The 18149-nt window shown below is 43.9% G+C and overlaps 3 protein-coding genes across 3 annotated transcripts; all 3 read right to left on the bottom strand.

Annotated features, from left to right (window-relative positions):
• Positions 1-231: 231 nt before the first annotated feature.
• On the bottom strand, positions 232-6145 carry gpr161a (G protein-coupled receptor 161a). Its single transcript, XM_057044873.1, has 6 exons — positions 5477-6145; positions 3508-3895; positions 2696-3417; positions 2275-2382; positions 1662-1790; positions 232-1560 (listed from the first exon to the last, which is right to left on the bottom strand). The coding sequence occupies exons 2-6, from the start codon at positions 3849-3851 to the stop codon at positions 1283-1285; spliced, it is 1581 nt and encodes a 526-aa protein (XP_056900853.1). The 5' UTR covers positions 3852-3895; positions 5477-6145; the 3' UTR covers positions 232-1282.
• Positions 6146-6257: 112 nt separating this feature from the next.
• Positions 6258-9506, bottom strand: LOC130532315 (ornithine transcarbamylase, mitochondrial-like). Its single transcript, XM_057044884.1, has 10 exons — positions 9290-9506; positions 9060-9198; positions 8903-8984; positions 8521-8608; positions 8303-8456; positions 8099-8221; positions 7594-7647; positions 7376-7519; positions 7005-7142; positions 6258-6922 (listed from the first exon to the last, which is right to left on the bottom strand). The coding sequence occupies exons 1-10, from the start codon at positions 9370-9372 to the stop codon at positions 6863-6865; spliced, it is 1065 nt and encodes a 354-aa protein (XP_056900864.1). The 5' UTR covers positions 9373-9506; the 3' UTR covers positions 6258-6862.
• Positions 9507-12754: 3248 nt separating this feature from the next.
• Positions 12755-16264, bottom strand: LOC130532225 (ornithine transcarbamylase, mitochondrial-like). The gene is made up of 10 exons (XM_057044698.1): positions 16105-16264; positions 15876-16014; positions 15719-15800; positions 15323-15410; positions 15066-15219; positions 14866-14988; positions 14371-14424; positions 14147-14296; positions 13776-13913; positions 12755-13683 (listed from the first exon to the last, which is right to left on the bottom strand). The coding sequence occupies exons 1-10, from the start codon at positions 16185-16187 to the stop codon at positions 13624-13626; spliced, it is 1071 nt and encodes a 356-aa protein (XP_056900678.1). The 5' UTR covers positions 16188-16264; the 3' UTR covers positions 12755-13623.
• Between the last annotated feature and the right edge of the window lie 1885 nt (positions 16265-18149).

Raw genomic sequence — 18149 nt, 5'->3', positions numbered from 1 at the left:
TCAGTTTTGTCTTTTCAAACAAAGGTTTTACTTTTTTTAAATGAATCCTTGTATTCAAGGTTTTCCGTTTGGATTTACTGCAGGACAAGCATCTGGGTGTGGTTGCCTCAAGGTCAGCTTAACCTTCACTCAATAGCAAGAGAAATAGCAAATAGTTCAGAGGTTTATGCAAAAACGGTAATAAAACCATTATTCAAGCTGAAGGGAACTGAATAAAAACACTTAAGCAGATTGTTTGCATTACTATTTACTGTATAAAATCAAAAGGTTACATCAGGTATCAAATCAGAGTTTTCATACAAAAGTACCACTCGATAAATTTATGACTTGAGGTAAGAAAGCACCAGAATCTCACTGCTTATTCAAAGTTCCTGTGGAATCTATTCTGTTTAGAAACTCAAATAAATTAATAAAAGCAACACTAATTACTAGTACTGTGTACGTGGACTTTTGACTGTGACGTTTGTAACAAAAGAAAGGTGGGATGGTTTATTATATTTCCCATCTTCTGACACATTCACTAGATTGTTAATATGTACTGTTATGGAAGATATACTGTACATTAACACTAACTTAAGTGCAATAACTGCAGCAGATAAATATTTAGTATCAAAACTGTCACATGACACTTGCTCTGGATCCACAATATGTCATAGAAGTACCATAGCAACACTGTACATCTTATTTCCTGTTCAGGGTTACTTTTATCCGAACATTTACATGTAATGCTTAGCAGGACGTGGAATGATCCAGTTACTAATCTTCTGTTTTTCCAGTATGGTGTTGGGGGGAGACAAGTGGTCAGTGGGAACCAGTAACGCGGATACTGGTGAGAGTTATGTTGGTCTCATGTCATCACACTGCTGCGCTTTCTTTAGGTCACAGGTCTGTTTAACCAAACATGGGAAGTAAAATCCAGTAGAGACAATTGCTACATATGTGTGTATAAACTAGTTCTTACCTGAAAGACAAATCAGCTTATGATCAGAGTGTTATGGGGAGGACGGAACCAGTTCTATTTGCAATAAAGCTCTACGTGAGATATACTGCTCATACTGTTACTGGTCATACTGGGAATACTGGGAAAACAACACAAAGTAATCAACTACAGCTACCTGGTAACTCATATTTGATTAAATAAACACAGAAAATGAAGACATTACACACATGAAATGAATGGAAATGTGTCACATTCCTGTTTCCTAATACCTTCAAGTGTGGAATACCCGTGATGCCTTCAGTTACAAAGCAACGCTAACAAAGTGTTGTGGACCAGCTGTAATCAGGCTGGTTTTTCCTCCTGATCCTCCTCCGCCTCATCTCTGTCATCCTTAACAATCCCTTCATCGATGCTTTCCAGCCTCAGTCTCTGACCGTCCAGGTACCTGGGTCTGGGTCCGGCCCTGGTGCTGAAAATTCCCGCAGTCAGACTCAGATCCTCCCCAAACAAAGTCAGCTTGGCGTCATTCTCTATAGCCTTCGCCAGACAAGACGCAAAGGTGTCCAGGGATTTGTGAACCTCTGCGTGGATTTGAATGGATGCTGGGTTGTCGTTTTCAGCTGGGGAAAAAAAAAAAAAAAAAAAAAAAGAGGACGCGATCAGATGTCTAAAATTCTCTACAGCTCTATTTGACTGCAAGGACGTTGTGAAGGACACGTACCTTTGGACTGCTCCACCTGATCTTCAAAAGTGACCGAGCTCCTCCTCTTCGCAGAGAGGTTGTTACCATGGTGCTGATGATGGGAGGAGCCGTCTGTGGAGAAACTCTCCAACAGCATCACATCGGTGCCTGCGTGGGGGACAATACAGACAACAGAGACGGCTGTGTGAGCAGCAGCGGACGTTTGAGACCCAACTTGCTCTCCCCCCAAAGCCATGATCAGTGCTGCCCAGTGTGCGGTGAAGCAGAAACACGAAGCTCAAGCGCAGCAATGTTGCGTGAGAGCCACACCAACAACCACATCCTAATTTGGGGTTTACGACAGACACGATTCTATTGCAGTTCTCCATTTTAAATGAGACTTGATGCATTTTAACAGGAAAACCAGAGATTAAAACTTCCTAAAGCAAGAAAAAAGAATTTAACCTAATAATACCAGCAGATTAGCTGTTAGTTGAGCTCTGAGAATCATAAATTTGAGAATTATTTGTGTGGAAAAAGATGCGTTCAATGTCAAATCAAAATAAAAATGTTAATGCATCAAATATTCTCATTTTAAATATATAATGCATAAAAGTTTGTTTTTTTTCCCACAGGTTTTCCTACAACTTACATGAGTCCTGAGTGAAACTGAAGCCGGTGTCTCCTGTGCTGCTCCCGGGGGCCAACAGCTGCCCTCCACCGGCCAACATGGCTGTCAGATGTGGGGACATACCCAAGTCTGAAGACAAGTAAGGAATGTGTCAACGTGCAACATCTGGCACCACAAAGGCGCAGGACTGTAAATGTAAACAGGATGGACTTTCCCTACACTCGCATGTTTATTCCAGCACTGCAACACCCACCTGATTCATTATTATTTACCTCTTCTATCTCTACAAAGGTACTGAAGCCTTTATGTGACTGACAGATAGAGATCCACTCGCACTGGACTCTTTACAGTCTTATCTTTGATTGCGGTGCATTAATATTGATGCAAATTCCATCTTCAATATTCACACAAAATACGGTAAGAATCACTGCAGCCCACGAACCTGTGATTCTGTTTGAGATGCTGAACAGGCGGGAAGTCCTTTGCCGCGTGGCAAACGACTCTCTGTAGTAGCGATCTCCGAAACACATTCCCAGCAGCTCCTTCCTCACCGTTTTGTTCCATAAACCGTAGATGAGTGGGTGGCAAACTGCGCTGCACAACGACAGCCACGCCACTAACGTCTCCAGTCCCTGAGATACGCTACCTGGCCCCCACAGGGCCTCGGTGCAGACCACCCCGACGTACGGCCCCCACGTGATGAGAAAAGTGCCGATCACCACCAAAATGGTGACAAAGGCCTTACACTGGCTCCCGGCATAAACCAGACTCCGTCGGCTCCCGTTGGAAGAGGTTGAGGTACTCGAGTTTTTACGTCCACTCCTCTGAGCTCCAGCGGAGTCGTCCTGGGCCACAACCACCGTCCCACAGTGCACCTTGCGGGCTTTCATGCGAGCAACGCGGAAAATCACCCCGTAACAAGCCAGCATGATGACCAAGGGGGGAAGCAGGCACCAGGCAATCCAGAAGGCGGTGTAGCTGGGTTCTCTGTGCCAGGATGCAACGCAGGTCCTTTTGAAGCAGTCAAACTCAAAAGAAGACCAGCCGAACAGAGGCGGCAGGCAGCCCACCAGGGAGTGCAGCCACACGTAGGAGATGGCAACGACCGCCCGGTTTCCAGTGATCTTCATGGGGTATATCATCGGGTAAAGTACGGCATAGTACCTAATGAGGCAAAAACGAGGTGACATTTTAGAGCATGACTGGGAGATCAGTATGCAAATGTTGCCTTTGTTTACATGTGGTGGCACTGACCTGTCGATGGCTATGGCGCCAAGGGTGAGCATGCTGGCGGAGCTGATGAGCAGGTAAAGCAGGGCAGTGAAGTTACACCACACGACCCCGAACACCCACTCTCTCTTGACTGAGCTCACAGCCACGAAAGGCAGCACCAACACGGACATCAGCAGATTGGACAGGGTCAGGCTGAACACAAACTTGTTACTGGGTGTCAGCAAATAAGGCCTGCGATACAGGGTGGCCACTATCAAGAGATTCCCCAAGCAGGCGAGCAGTGTGATGGTCACTATGGAGACCGACTCCAGGGCAGCCAAACCCTCCCGGCTCCCCACCGTTGTGCAGTTCCTACTGGTGTTCATGGCGAGCTGCTGAGCCACCGGATAGGCAAAGAAATGGCAGGAGACTGTCAACAAAAAGAGGTGGTTATGACTAATCTATAAGATCTGACAGTATTTTTTCTCCTGTCATGTATTTGAGTTGCAGTAAAGAATAATTAAGTGCATTCCAACGAGACCATATACAATATAATGTCATTTATTTACATTCTTATAGGTAAAATGAGAGTTCCAACTCACAATCGAGGAGACACACTTGATTTGGTTATAACTAAGGGCCTTAACCTTTTTTCTCTTGATGTTAAGGAGGAGCCCCCACCCCCCCTCCCGATCATTTCTGACTTCTGTAACTTACAGATAACGTTCAATCTGCACGCCGAGTTCATAGAGGCTCTGGCCATGTCACCAGTTGTGGGTGCAGAGTTTAATTGCAGAATCTCACATGCCACAGGTGCTGTTGCACCTTGGGAAACTACAATGTGAGCAGGCAGAAACCACCATGGCAGAGATCTGTAAATATTGAGTCATTGTCCTTAAAAACCAAAGATAAAGGGAGTTTATGTCCCAAAATGATCAGGAAAACCTGATCCACGCTGTCATTTCCACCAGATCGCTGTAACGCCCTTCTGACTCAATAAAAAGAGCATCAAACAGCTGTAGCTCATTCTGAACACGGCAGCTCGGGTTCTGACCAAAACAAAAGAATCTGAACATATTCCCCTGCTCATAGAGTCCATAGATCGGCCCCTGTCAGATGCAGAATAGATGGTAGCGTTCTTCTCCTGGACCAAAACACCACAATGTGGTTTAGGTCCACAACACTTTAATGGCATATTGACAAAATATGAACCTGAAACTAAAACCGGTGAAGCAGCATTTCGCTTTAATACCAAACAGAACTGAAACAAAGTGTCAACAGATCTGAACCGAATGTAAGTCTGTTTAAAGTAAACCCAGGTTGAAGGCATTTGTCTTGCTCTCTCCTTTACTGAATGTGTTCATGTTTCTATATAAAGCACTTTGAATTGCCTGGAGCATAAAATCCACAATACAAACAAAGCTGCCATTACTGTAGCACAATATTTATTTAAGACAAGGTGATTACCGGTTTATTGCAGACAGAAGTTTAGATGCATATCAGAGATGTAAAAAGAGACATTACATCAGTCTTCCTATGCAATACATGTTAAGATCATTACGCTTTCGACACTTAAAATGACCCAAGTATGTCAGTTGCTTCATGTTTTCCTTGTACTGCATCGCAACACTGGCACACAAGTTTTACTAATACACGAATCATCTGCCATCATTAATTTTTAGCCTAAATCGAATCTACAATAGGGCAAAATCCTCCCTAATAAACCCCCAAACATGCAAAGTCTTGGGAAAGTCGCCAGCACAAGCTTAAGTCAAGTCACACAGTATAGTGGGTGCCATTCGATACCCTGGAGTTTCTAGGTTCAAAAATGTTCCTTAAAATCTGGGTTAGTTTCACAAGTGGAGCTTTGCGTGAGCGTGCAAGAGATGCACCATTGTGGCTGGTAGCCCGACCTTAGCAGCTCGTTTTGCTGGAACAACTCCGTTATCTTTAGTTAGCCGCTGTTAGCCAGAAACTTTCTCCCATTGTCCCCCAGAATCACGGTTCTTACCTGATTTGTTTCGGCGCTGTGGTTCCGCATCTTGCCCGCCTCGGTACCCCACCGTCCATCGTTTCTGTGTGTTTTCACGGTTTAAACGTTATTTACTGGACCGGGTGCCCGAAGAGGCCCCTAAAAGCCCGGAGCATTGTTAAGGCTGAAGTTTGCCCGGTCCCCACCGCCGAAACACAAGCGGGCAGCTGCGGCTACAATGGCGTCCTCCTTCCCACTTCACTTTAACTCCCTCTCCAAACAGACTTCTTCGGTATGTGGGTGGTCGCCGAGGAGATTGCACTTGATTTGATTTCCCCGTTTTCACGTTAATTTTGTTTTGTTGTGGGCGGTGAGCGCGGATTTTGTCGCATCTGCAGTGCGTTTTCATCCGCGAAGTAGTTGAAATTGTAGTCTTTTTGTGTTGCATTTGTCATACGAGGGCATATGCGTCAGTGCTAACAAAAGTGCATCAGAACGTGCGTTTGTTCCTTTAATAACGACTCAACAACGACAGGTTGCGTTTATAACTAAGCGCAACATCATTTTTATCCGCGACTGGACCACCCAAGCAGATCAAAGCTTCCCGCACTCAGGCTGCCTCCCCCCAGCCAATCAGAAAGGGGCAGTACCAGCTCTGACCGTGTGGGGGCGCACGCGGTCTGGACTCGCAACACAACTACAATCATTTAAACCAACGAGTTGTTGCACGCGGAATTCCACAAAATTACATTCGCAGAATGACTGTCGCAATAAAAATGAAAACAAGATTGTCACTTTAGTAACGTGTAAGACTCACGTGTTGATGAATGTAATTTAGTTTATTCTGCTTTCTTTTTGTACAGTGAACAGTAACACATTAACAGTGAATCACTATTTCGACTAATTTTTTCCATCAGGCTCTTGGAAGAAAATCCATATGATATAGTGGGAAACGTGGAGAATATGCATTTACACATAAAAGCTGAATTAAAAGATATCCAATCTGTCAACAACTTGCTCCAATAACAGTAAATCAATGTTTTTGTATATTGGCATTTTTAGGCCTATTTTGGTATTAAACGGTGTGGGGGTAACAGCAGTTGGCAGTAAAGCGTGATATATACATGTATACTTACTTGTATATGTTTATCAGGGCTAAAGGTTGTGAAGATTTCTTCACTCGAAGACTGAGGACCATAACAATGAATGCACGATTAATGCATCATTTAACTGAATTAAAAGAGTAATCAATTAATTTTTCTCCTGCCATGTATTCACTTTGATCAACATTTAGTGACTGTAATAGCTGCGCATAGCTGCACATACTTAGACAAAACTATTGATGCACTGGACCGATGTGTGAATCCAGTGTTCTGAGTATCACTGAACTGCATCATTTTCCACTGTAACGCAATAAAAGTCTGTTTAAATCTTGGGCATTGGAATTTGTGGACTGTAGTCGGTCAGAAGAGCAACTATCAGACCCTGAAAGAGAACAAAGATGCGATGATCAAGTTAAGACTGTACAGAGAGAGACAGAGAGAGAGTAAATATTCAATTCACACACCATGATTGTCCACTTCCTGTTCTCGGACTCAGGGAAGACGAGGGAGCGTGATGAGTAGAACACCTCATCGTCCACCTCCTCCATTTTCCTGGGAAGACAATGCAGGAAGGTCCAGTCTGGTTTGGCCACACTTGCTGTCTGTAGAAGACCGATGCAAAACTATCAGGTTAAGGTGAACGTTAGCTCAACCAACCGTCCAGAGGGCCCACACCAAACTGCTGCACGTGCTTTAAAACCTGGACAAATTGACCTGATTATACAGTAAGTTTACTAGTTTGAGCAGATTAAATGCTCTTGGTTGAGAAGCTCCCCCCTGATGATGACTGAGCTGAATCATTGGTATATATGGGAAACTTAAACTTCTGATTTACCTTCATTGTAATCTGGTAACCTTCAAAATCCTTCAGTCTCTTTTTCCGCTCCTCCTCATTTCCAAGCCAGTTGTCAGTGACCAAAACATTGCTGCCATGGGCTGCTTCCATCGGGTCATCAGTGAGAAGAAACTGGGTCCCGTGCTGGGGCGAAATACAACTAAGAGTTACGGAGCGGTCCACCGACAAGGTCTGGAGACACGTCCTGCAAGCATCACCTCTCTGGAGAGTCTCTGTGCCTCCTGAATTAGACTCATCTCTGGTTCATATCCCTGCAGATCCAGAAAATAGAAGTCAACCTCAGAGTTTGGTTTTCATCTTTCCTGAACCTCCTGGAGTCTATTACGAACTCTACAGTTTCATATTCTCAGCATTTATTTAATTTTTAAGATCTAGCTGCATCTTTCAATCTTTCACCCTGGTTGGAAATTCGATATAATGGATCAACATTATAGTGCAGCTGATAGAAACTTACTTACTTATTTGCAATAATGCTCCAAGATATAATTTGTACAAAAATTAATTTAATGCCCAAAATATTTAAATGTGTTTTTGTATAAAGTTGCTGATGCTGTCTGATGAGTTATTCTAGTTCATTTAAACAGTTAAACTACTGATGGGCCGACTCGTTCAAAGAAACGATTTCGGGTGCCACAGTTTCACACTTGGTTCCTGTTGTTTACGGGTCATAAATCTACTCCGCTCTACAGTAATGGGCCAAACCTTTGGTTTTGCAATCTTAAGATGAACTCCCAGTTTGGCTGCAGCCATCATAAAGGAATGAAGGATATTGGTTCCATCCCCGATCCAGCTAACGGTTAGCCCCTGGAGGGACCCGTAATGCTCCTGCAAGAGAACAGCAAAAACTTTTAAAACATGAAGAGTCACAAAAGAAATAAACTCGAATCTACAGAGAGCCTGGAGCACCTGCAGGGTGAGGAAGTCAGCCAGAATCTGGATTGGGTGGTAGAGGTCAGACATTCCATTAATGATGGGGACCGAGGCTTCCCTGTCCAGTTCCTCCAGCGTGGATTGGTTGGGTACTCGTGCCAAGATGATATCACACTGTCTTGAGAGCACCCTGGGAAGAGAGGAAAAGTCATAACGTAAGATAAAAAAAGAAGAGTGCATAATCCAATACTGACCTGGCTGTGTCTCTACAGCTCTCGTTGACCCCCAGGTGAATGTCCTGAGGCTTGAGGAAACAGGGGTGCCCACCCAGCAGCGCAAAACCTGAAAGGATCACAGATGACCATTGCTTCACTTCTAGTGATATCAAACATAGAAGATCAGTCAGTACTTTCATAGAACAACAGCGCAGAGCGATGCGCTGAAAAGCCACCAGTAGCACGAACAATACGTCTTGCACCACTGGACAGGAGCTACGAGTGTGTTCTGCTGCTCTGAAATGTACCAGATCATCTGCTGATCAGCATCAGCGTACACTGGGAACATGTATAATATTTGCCTGTGTGGGAACTAAAGGATTGACTTGGGACTGATGCTAATTCTGTTGAACTCTTGCACCTGTCTCCGTGGACATTCTTGTTCTGGTGCTCCTCTTCTCAAATATCATGGCCATTGACTTCCCTTGTAGAATTGGAAGATACTGAGGTAGAAATGACAGTTAGTGGCGCTAATGGAAGCTACGCGCGATCTCCTCACTATAAAGACGTTTAGCGACCTGCTTTTCCAGTTTGATCCGATGTTTCAGATCGCTGGACGCCCACAACAGGCTCTTGATTTCATCGGAGCTGAAATCTTTGAGAGTGAGGCAGCTGCGGCCCTTCAGGCTCCCCGAGCCCAGAGAGGCGGATCCTGTGCTGCAAGTTACAAAAACAGCATTTACGGTGGGTGAAGCGTCGTTGTTGGTAAAAAAAAAACGAATCGCTGAACCAAACTGCCGCGTCTTACCTTAAACATCGCCACAAACCCCTCTGTCGAGTTTGCCAGCACTTGAAAACGGTGCTGTGAGCAGAGAGCAGTTTAGCAGACATGATCGTTCCCAACACCAACTGGAGCGTCGCCACTGAAGCGCTGATTTACAACCAGCAACGTGGCTTCCACGCCCACATTTCTCCATCACTCTAGATTTTATCTCAATCTTATCCGATGTTTTTTGTTCCCAGATTGTTACAACAGTAATAACTGTCGAGGAATTTCTTCAGTTAACACAAAGTCAGAATGCTGCCTTTAAGAGTTTAATAAGTCAGTCAACACATGCAACAACAGCATGCAGAGAGATCTCTGCCCAATGTAACAAACATGTCCCTTTTCTAATGCTCAGCAACTACGCCTTTCTCTCAGTACTTTTCCATCTACTTACTTCATCGCCACAAGGTTAGCATGAAAAACTGTAGCATTTTGAAGGTTGCTGACTCGCACATCTTCATCATTTTCTAAGGAGTCTTTGTTCTGCAACTCGTGACACCTCGTGCACCTGCACAAGCATCATCAAATGAATTTGCTTGACCTTACTGGTTTAAATGATCTATGCTAAACAAAAAAATAATTTCCTTTACATAACAATACTTCCTAATAACAATAATAATAATGCCCAGATCTGACCATTGGGGAGACAACACAACAGCCTCACAAGCGCATGGAAAAACAAAGAAGAGCCAACTCCTCAGGCCAGGACTCAGCAGTCCACTTGCATCTGAAGGACAAAGGACACTTGTTTGAGGACAATAATATACAGGTTTTGGCCATTAAACAGAGGTGAGGGACTGAGAGATCACCTCTCACCTGTTTATATAACCCTTTTGAAAAACATCCCCAGGAGGAGACGAGGCCATTCACACATGGCTGCTTACGAACCCCACTGTGTCAGGGGAAGTTTTAACAACCCGCATAATGAGGTTTGTAGAAACAAACGACCAGCTGACTGAAGCTCCAAATGTGTCAATGGCTCCTGAAGAATATAACTTGTTGGGTTGCAGGCTTCCGGTTGTCTTTTCCTGCAGGGGGCGTGGTGGAGCCATGCTCCGGCCACCGGTTGGCGCACCTGCAGGCCATCAGCAGCCTATTTAAGGACTAGAACTCCGGCCTACCAGTGTCGGAGGAATTTTGTGTGCTTTTGGTGTCTCTGGTGACTTTGTTGGTTTCGAAAGATTTTGGTGATTTTGTGGCGACGCGCTGAAGCTCTTTGTACGCACCCGAAGTTGGAACTGTTGCTTCCCAGCAGTCCAGGGGGACTGTCCTTTTTGTGTTTGTTAAATAAAACCTACTTTGGACCTTTCATCACTGCGTCTTGCCTGCGTTCGGGTCCCGTACAACCACGCATCGTAACAATAACTATCTGGAACTCCCCGACAGTCAGCTAGAACTAATGAAGCCTCTTGGATGAGAGTTGAAACGTCTTCAAGAACATCAAACAGTCCAGTTGCTATGATTCAACTACCAGAAATACATTAATATTAACAACAACAACAACAACAACAATAATAATAATAATAATAATAAAGAACATTTCCGGATATATCCACTAGGTGGGAGTGTTTCTTCATATTAAAATAGTTTCATTGTCACGTATTCACCGATTGGTGGAGCTCCAAAGATGTGAATCAGAAATGCATCCAGTCATGTTTTTTCTCTGCGCAGAACTATTTGGAGCACTATTTCATAATGTCTCATGTCTAAATTCTGGCATCTTTAAACAGCCTCTGTCTAATGTCAGAATGTGCCAGATTCCAGATGCCTTCCAAGGACCTCAGCACCCTATCATCATCTGCAAATCCAGTCCGAAACTGACGCTGACTTCTCCCACTCATCAGATTCTTATTACAGTGTAATGTCAACAGTTTTGATGCATGATGTGCTATAAGGCTATAATTAAAAATGTCACCTCAAATGCCCATAGAGCCCAATAGCCCCAACAGACCCTCATTATTTCTACACCCATGCCAGTTTTCAGGTATTTCCAATGTATAATTTATTGAAAAGCCTATTCTATCCTGAGGTGAAATGGACTTTCATTTGTTCATCTCACCGCAATGTTGTTGAGCTAATGTGATAACCCAGACTTGTTTCATTTTAGATGGAGAAACCATTCAAAGACAATGAATCTTTAACTTTTTTCAAAGCAGCGTTAAAACTTCGGCTCCCTCTGCCTCACAAATAAAGACGTTTAGCAACCTGCTTTTCCAGTTTGATCCAATGTTTCAGATCGCTGGACACTGTAAGAATAATTATTATATTGTTATCATTTAAATGCATTTGTATGTTTAGCACCTAAGTGCATGAAGAAGAAACAGAGTGTTTTTCACCTCCCTTGATTTAACACATGTCCAGAGCACCAGGTTTACTGTGAGATTGTTATCTGAAACCCTAAAAGCATCTTGGGAGGAGGTGAAAATTCTACGTGGATATAGAGCTGATGTGAATAAAGGAAGGAGGTTTGCAGAGGAGCAGCAGAGCGACGGAGGGTGTTCCAGAGTGAACTGCTGCTCGCTCGGCCTTGCAAGGCTGCCTGTGTTTGTGTCTTTTGTTGATTCACGCAGGGCTTTACTGGGTTGCTCGGTTTCAACTCAGCAACAGGCTCTTGATTTCATCGGAGCTGAAATCTTTGAGAGTGAGGCAGCTGCGGCCCTTCAGGCTCCCCGAGCCCAGAGAGGCGGATCCTGTGCTGCAAGTCACAAACACGAGTAATATTTGAGGCAAAAAATATTGATTTGCTAAAACTCCAACCTGCAGCATCTTACCCGAAGCATCGCCACAAACCCCTCTGTTGAGTTTGCCAGCATTTTAAAACGGTGCTGTGAGCAGAGAGCAGTTTAGCAGACATGATCGTTCCCAACACCAACTGGAGCGTCGCCACTGAAGCGCTGACTTCACCACCAGCCTCCAACTCCTCTCCCTTGTTTCCATATTGGCGTTAGAGACTTTGTTTGGAACACTTTTATCTGCCATGACACCAAGAGAGACTTGGACAAAAAAGGTAATTCTAAAAGTCTAATTGAATGTTACTATTTGGATTCATAGACAAGCTCTGAAGTTGAATTTGGTCACTGGAGAGTCTGTCTGACTTTAGATTTGTTGAGCTCAGCAGAATTTCCAGATTTTATTTTTCAAATTTTGCAAATAGTTGATATTTCTTTGATATAAGTATGACAATCATAAAAGTAATATTATTATGGAAGAGGAAGAAGAACAATTCTTTAGGGATCAAATAAATGAAGGATAACTCTCATGAAGGTTCTTGTTTACCCAGGTCATGATCCATCAACATCTAGAGGAGAGTCCTCTGCACCACTGAAATCAGCTGTGAAACCATCTTTGTGATGAGCACAAAAAGACAAATTTTCCAAAAAGGTCATCAGATCTGTCAAACCTGTCAAGATAAACTCAACCTTTGAACCCAAGTCAATGAAGACAAAGTTTTGGTGAGGGTGGAAAATAATCTATTCAATTCTTGCAACAAGGAGACAAAGCTACCAACGTTGTTTGAAACCCGTCCTTCAATAGCACAGTTTAATACTCAGGTCACATAATCCTGCATCATTGGGAAGAATATAGAGGAACTGTCGACAGATTTCCATTCAGATTCTCCTGCATTCATGTCTTCCTGTTTTCCCCTCAGCTCTACCCAATCATTCATGGACACATGGAATAGAACAACACACCCACAGGGTGAGCGGGGCAGCTCCTGCAGCCAGAAACATGACAAGACTAGTTAGGATTCCGTTCCATCGCCCAAACCGCTTCGTCATCGTGTCACCGAAGGGATTTTCAGTGGCGGAGTTTTCAGCCATCTCCTCAGAGAGCTGTTAGGCCCTCTGGTGATGCTGCCATCTGGAGAAGTGTTGTTGGGAATAAAAGTACAACCGAATCTTCCAAACGTTCTGTTGCTTTCAAACATCATACAGTTAAAGGTCCAAGTGTAATAAAAATAATCAGGAGTAACACACAACCGGGGCCACCGATCGTCGGCTGCCAAGATGGGTGCCGTGGCCAGAGATGATCCATGGTTGTGGGTGGTAATTATTTCCCCTCTACTGTTATGGATCCTCCTGTCTCACACTTCAGCACGTCGGTCGCTTCGCCAGGGCTGAGACGGAGAATTCACAATAAGAACTCTCCCCTTTGCAGCTGGACTTTAGCTTCAGTGGAGGTTGAGGAGTTGAGTCGCTCAGTGGCTGTAATAGTTGCACACACTCAGACAAAACTAAAGAAACCGATGTGTGAATCCAGTGTTCTGAGTATCACTGAACTGCATCATTTTCCACTGTAACGCATTAAAAGTCTGTTTAAATCTTGGGCATTGGAATTTGTGGACTGTAGTCGGTCAGAAGAGCAACTATCAGACCCTGAAAGAGAACAAAGATGCGATGATCAAGTTAAGACTGTACAGAGAGAGACAGAGAGAGACAGAGAGAGAGTAAATATTCAATTCACTCACCATGATTGTCCACTTCCTGTTCTCGGACTCAGGGAAGACGAGGGAGAGTGATGAGTAGAACACCTCATCGTCCACCTCCTCCATTTTCCTGGGAAGACAATGCAGGAAGGTCCAGTCTGGTTTGGCCACACTTGCTGTCTGTAGAAGACCGATGCAAAACTATCAGGTTAAGGTGAACGTTAGCTCAACCAACCGTCCAGAGGGCCCACACCAAACTGCTGCACGTGCTTTAAAACCTGGACAAATTGACCTGATTATACAGTAAGTTTACTAGTTTGAGCAGATTAAATGCTCTTGGTTGAGAAGCTCCCCCCCGATGATGACTGAGCTGAATCATTGGTATATATGGGAAACTTAAACTTCTGATTTACCTTCATTGTAATCTGGTAACCTTCAAAATCCTTCATTCTCTTTTTCTTCTCCTCCTCCTGCCCCATGCTGATCCAGGTGTCAGTGACCAAAACATTGCTGCCATGGGCTGCTTCCATCGGGTCATCAGTGAGAAGAAACTGGGTCCCGTGCTGGGGCGAAATACAACTAAGAGTTACGGAGCGGTCCACCGACAAGGTCTGGAGACACGTCCTGCAAGCATCACCTCTCTGGAGAGTCTCTGTGCCTCCTGAATTAGACTCATCTCTGGTTCATATCCCTGCAGATCCAGAAAATAGAAGTCAACCTCAGAGTTTGGTTTTCATCTTTCCTGAACCTCCTGGAGTGTATTACGAACTCTACAGTTTCATATTCTCAGCATTTATTTAATTTCTAACTGATCTACCTGCATCTTTCAATCTTTTATTATTCAACATTATAGTGCAGCTGATAGAAATGGGCCATTTTGCCCTCTTATTATTTGCAATAATGCTCCGAGATATTATTTGTAAATAAATTAATTTAATGCCCAAAATGTTTAAATGTGTTTTTGTATAAAGTTGCTGATGCTGTCTGATGAGTTATTCTAGTTCATTTAAACAGTTAAACTACTGATGGGCCGACTCGTTCAAAGAAACTATTTCGGGTGCCACAGTTTCACACTTGGTTCCTGTTGTTTACGGGTCATAAATCTACTCCGCTCTACAGTAATGGGCCAAACCTTTGGTGTGGCGATCCTGAGATGAACTCCCAGTTTGGCTGCAGCCATCATAAAGGAATGAAGGACATTGTTTCCATCCCCGATCCAGCTAACGGTTAGCCCCTGGAGGGACCCGTAATGCTCCTGCAAGAGAAGAGTTCTAAGTATCGTTTTTTAAAAATGGCTTTTGATGAGAGGAATAAACAGAGAGCCTGGAGCACCTGCAGGGTGAGGAAGTCAGCCAGAATCTGGATCGGGTGGTAGAGATCAGAGAGACCATTAATGATGGGGACCGAGGCTTCCCTGTCCAGTTCCTCCAGCGTGGAGTGACTGTAGACACGCGCCAAGACAATGTCACACTGTCTTGAGAGCACCCTGGGAAGAGAGGAACCCACTCAGAAACTTTCATCTCGTCCTACAGGAGACAGGTCACGTGTTTTAAACAGAAGTTAGGGTAAGAAAATCCTTGAATACTGACCTGGCTGTGTCTCTACAGCTCTCGTTGACCCCCAGGTGAATGTCCTGAGACGTGAGGAAACAGGAGTGCCCACCCAGCAGCGCAAAACCTGAAAGGATCACAGATGACAATAGTTTCCACAGACCAGTCCGGGTTTACTGGGGAACCATTCCAGTGCAGAGGGCTTTGTCCCAGGGATGCGCTAAAAGGTCACCAGTCAGCACAGCTTTTGTGTCCACATTAACAATACGTCTTGCACCACTGGACAGGAGCTACGAGTGTGTTCTGCTGCTCTGAAATGTACCAGATCATCTGCTGATCAGCATCAGCGTACACTGGGAACATGTGTAATATTTGCCTGTGTGGGAACTAAAGGATTGATTTGGGACTGATACTTATTCTGTTGAACTCTTGCACCTGTCTCCGTGGACATTCTTGTTCTGGTGCTCCTCTTCTCAAATATCATGGCCATTGACTTCCCTTGTAGAATGGGAAGATACTGAGGTAGAAATGACAGTTAGTGGCGCTAATGGAAGCTACGCGCGATCTCCTCACTATAAAGACGTTTAGCGACCTGCTTTTCCAGTTTGATCCGATGTTTCAGATCGCTGGACGCCCACAACAGGCTCTTGATTTCATCGGAGCTGAAATCTTTGAGAGTGAGGCAGCTGCGGCCCTTCAGGCTCCCCGAGCCCAGAGAGGCGGATCCTGTGCTGCAAGTTACAAAAACAGCATTTACGGTGGGTGAAGCGTCGTTGTTGGTAAAAACCCCCAAATCGCTGAACCAAACTGCCGCGTCTTACCTCAAACATCGCCACAAACCCCTCTGTCGAGTTTGCCAGCACTTGAAAACGGTGCTGTGAGCAGAGAGCAGTTTAGCAGACATGATCGTTCCCAACACCAACTGGAGCGTCGCCACTGAAGCGCTGACTTCACCACCAGCCAAAGTTGTGCGCAGCAACGTGGCTTCAACGCCCACATTTCTCCATCCCTCTGAATTTAATCTCAATCTAATCAGAGTTAGCGAATTTTTGCAGCCAGATTTTACATCAATAACAACATCAACAATACTACAACTACAACAATAATAATAATTGTATAAAAAGAAACATAACATTTCCGGATATATCCACTAGGTGGGAGTGTTTCTTCATATTAAAATAGTTTCATTGTCACGTATTCACCGATTGGTGGAGCTCCAAAGATGTGAATCAAAAATGCATCCAGTCATGTTTTTTCTCTGCGCAGAACTATTTGGAGCACTATTTCATAATGTCTCATGTCTAAATTCTGGCATCTTTAACAGCCTCTGTCTAATGTCAGAATGTGCCAGATTCCAGATGCCTTCCAAGGACCTCAGCACCCTATCATCATCTGCAAATCCAGTCCGAAACTGACGCTGACTTCTCCCACTCATCAGATTCTTATTACAGTGTAATGTCAACAGCTTTGATGCATGATGTGCTATAAGGCTATAATTAAAAATGTCACCTCAAATGCCCATAGAGCCCTATAGCCCCAACAGACCCTCATTATTTCTACACCCATGCCAGTTTTCAGGTATTTCCAATGTATAATTTATTGAAAAGCCTATTCTATCCTGAGGTGAAATGGACTTTCATTTGTTCATCTCACTGCAATGTTGTTGAGCTAATGTGATAACCCAGACTTTTTTCATTTTAGATGGAGAAACCATCAAAGACCATTAATCTCTGCCAAGCACAGGGAATGATCTCACTAGTTTTACTTTGGTTTGAATTCGACAAATAGAACAAGATTCATTTCAAGATTCATTTCCAAGCTTCATTTATTTATTTTTGTTGCTTTAAGGGATTCTTGATTGTGGTCTCGGTTCGGTATGAGCACTCCACGACAGGAAGCAGCAACTTTGCACACTGACTGACTTTTCCAGGAAATGTGCACAACTCAGCAAACACACTAAAGTCATCTGTGTGTGTGTGAGTGTGTGTGTGTGTGAGCGCGCGTCTACAGGGAGATTTCTGGACTGGTTCTTAACAACATTAAAATTTGACGCAATTTAATATTGGGGCCCTTTTAGGGGGGTTTTCATGCTCATGTTTCTTTTTTCCCAGAAATGTGTCTAATAAATTTACACAACACAGGCCTGAAATTCAGGTTCCCTCTGCCAGCAAACACATGTGTTTGGGCTCCAGCAGTCTCAGATACACAAACATGCACACAGATAAATGTGCTCTACAACAATATTTTGGAAGAGCTGGCAGGACTTCTGCTTTGATTGGGGGTTCACTGCTGGGAATGAAGCAGCTCTGGGTGTCTCGGAGCACTCACCATTATCTTCCAGGCTATGCTTTAAAATTTAAATGATAACTTGTGCAAAGATATGGTGTACAAAGACAGGATCAAGTGCCCTGATAACCCCAGAAGGTCCAGCATGCAGGGTAAATACTGCAGTGAGGAGTTTGGGCTCTGACAGGTCAAACTGGTCCATAGTGAAGGGTTAAATAAGAAAAAGCCCATTGGAGACTGAAATAAAGATATGTAGACCAAGTTTAAACTTACTATAGATTTTATGATCTTTCAAAAAAACCAAAAATAGTACATCGAGCTACTTCAACGGCCCAAATTTTGCACACTAAAAATGCTTCTTTCAGAAAAACATGCGCATGCTGAAAGTAAAATTTTTGCAAGCGATTCTAAATAATAACATCATCAAAATCAACCAAATGTCTGTTTGATTATGACTAATCAAGGCCTATTTCTCCTCATAGCTCAATGACCCCCTGGTTAACAACCATCTGATTAGCTCCCATGCATACGATGATGCCGTGGAAAACATCAGGTTTTTGTGCCTCCCAGCCTGGGTGAG

Source organism: Takifugu flavidus, chromosome 1 (assembly GCF_003711565.1).
Source record: "Takifugu flavidus isolate HTHZ2018 chromosome 1, ASM371156v2, whole genome shotgun sequence".
Lineage (NCBI taxonomy): Eukaryota > Metazoa > Chordata > Actinopteri > Tetraodontiformes > Tetraodontidae > Takifugu > Takifugu flavidus.
The sequence above is the reverse complement of the archived record's forward strand: the minus strand, read 5'-3'. Positions and strand labels throughout refer to the sequence as shown.

Excerpts from the sequence above, each read along its gene's own strand:
- gpr161a (XM_057044873.1), bottom strand. The coding sequence starts at position 3,851 with ATGAACACCAGTAGGAACTGCACAACGGTGGGGAGCCGGGAGGGTTTG. Across the intron at positions 2,383-2,695 it reads CATCTCAAACAGAATCACAG|ACTTGGGTATGTCCCCACAT; the intron begins GTTCGTGGGCTG and ends ACTTGTCTTCAG. Across the intron at positions 1,561-1,661 it reads TCAGGTGGAGCAGTCCAAAG|CTGAAAACGACAACCCAGCA; the intron begins GTACGTGTCCTT and ends TTTTTTCCCCAG.
- LOC130532315 (XM_057044884.1), bottom strand. The coding sequence starts at position 9,372 with ATGTCTGCTAAACTGCTCTCTGCTCACAGCACCGTTTTCAAGTGCTGG. Across the intron at positions 9,199-9,289 it reads GGTTTGTGGCGATGTTTAAG|CACAGGATCCGCCTCTCTGG; the intron begins GTAAGACGCGGC and ends TGTAACTTGCAG. Across the intron at positions 7,648-8,098 it reads TTAAGATTGCAAAACCAAAG|GGATATGAACCAGAGATGAG; the intron begins GTTTGGCCCATT and ends CTGGATCTGCAG.
- LOC130532225 (XM_057044698.1), bottom strand. The coding sequence starts at position 16,187 with ATGTCTGCTAAACTGCTCTCTGCTCACAGCACCGTTTTCAAGTGCTGG. Across the intron at positions 16,015-16,104 it reads GGTTTGTGGCGATGTTTGAG|CACAGGATCCGCCTCTCTGG; the intron begins GTAAGACGCGGC and ends TGTAACTTGCAG. Across the intron at positions 15,220-15,322 it reads AGCTGTAGAGACACAGCCAG|GGTGCTCTCAAGACAGTGTG; the intron begins GTCAGTATTCAA and ends CTCTCTTCCCAG.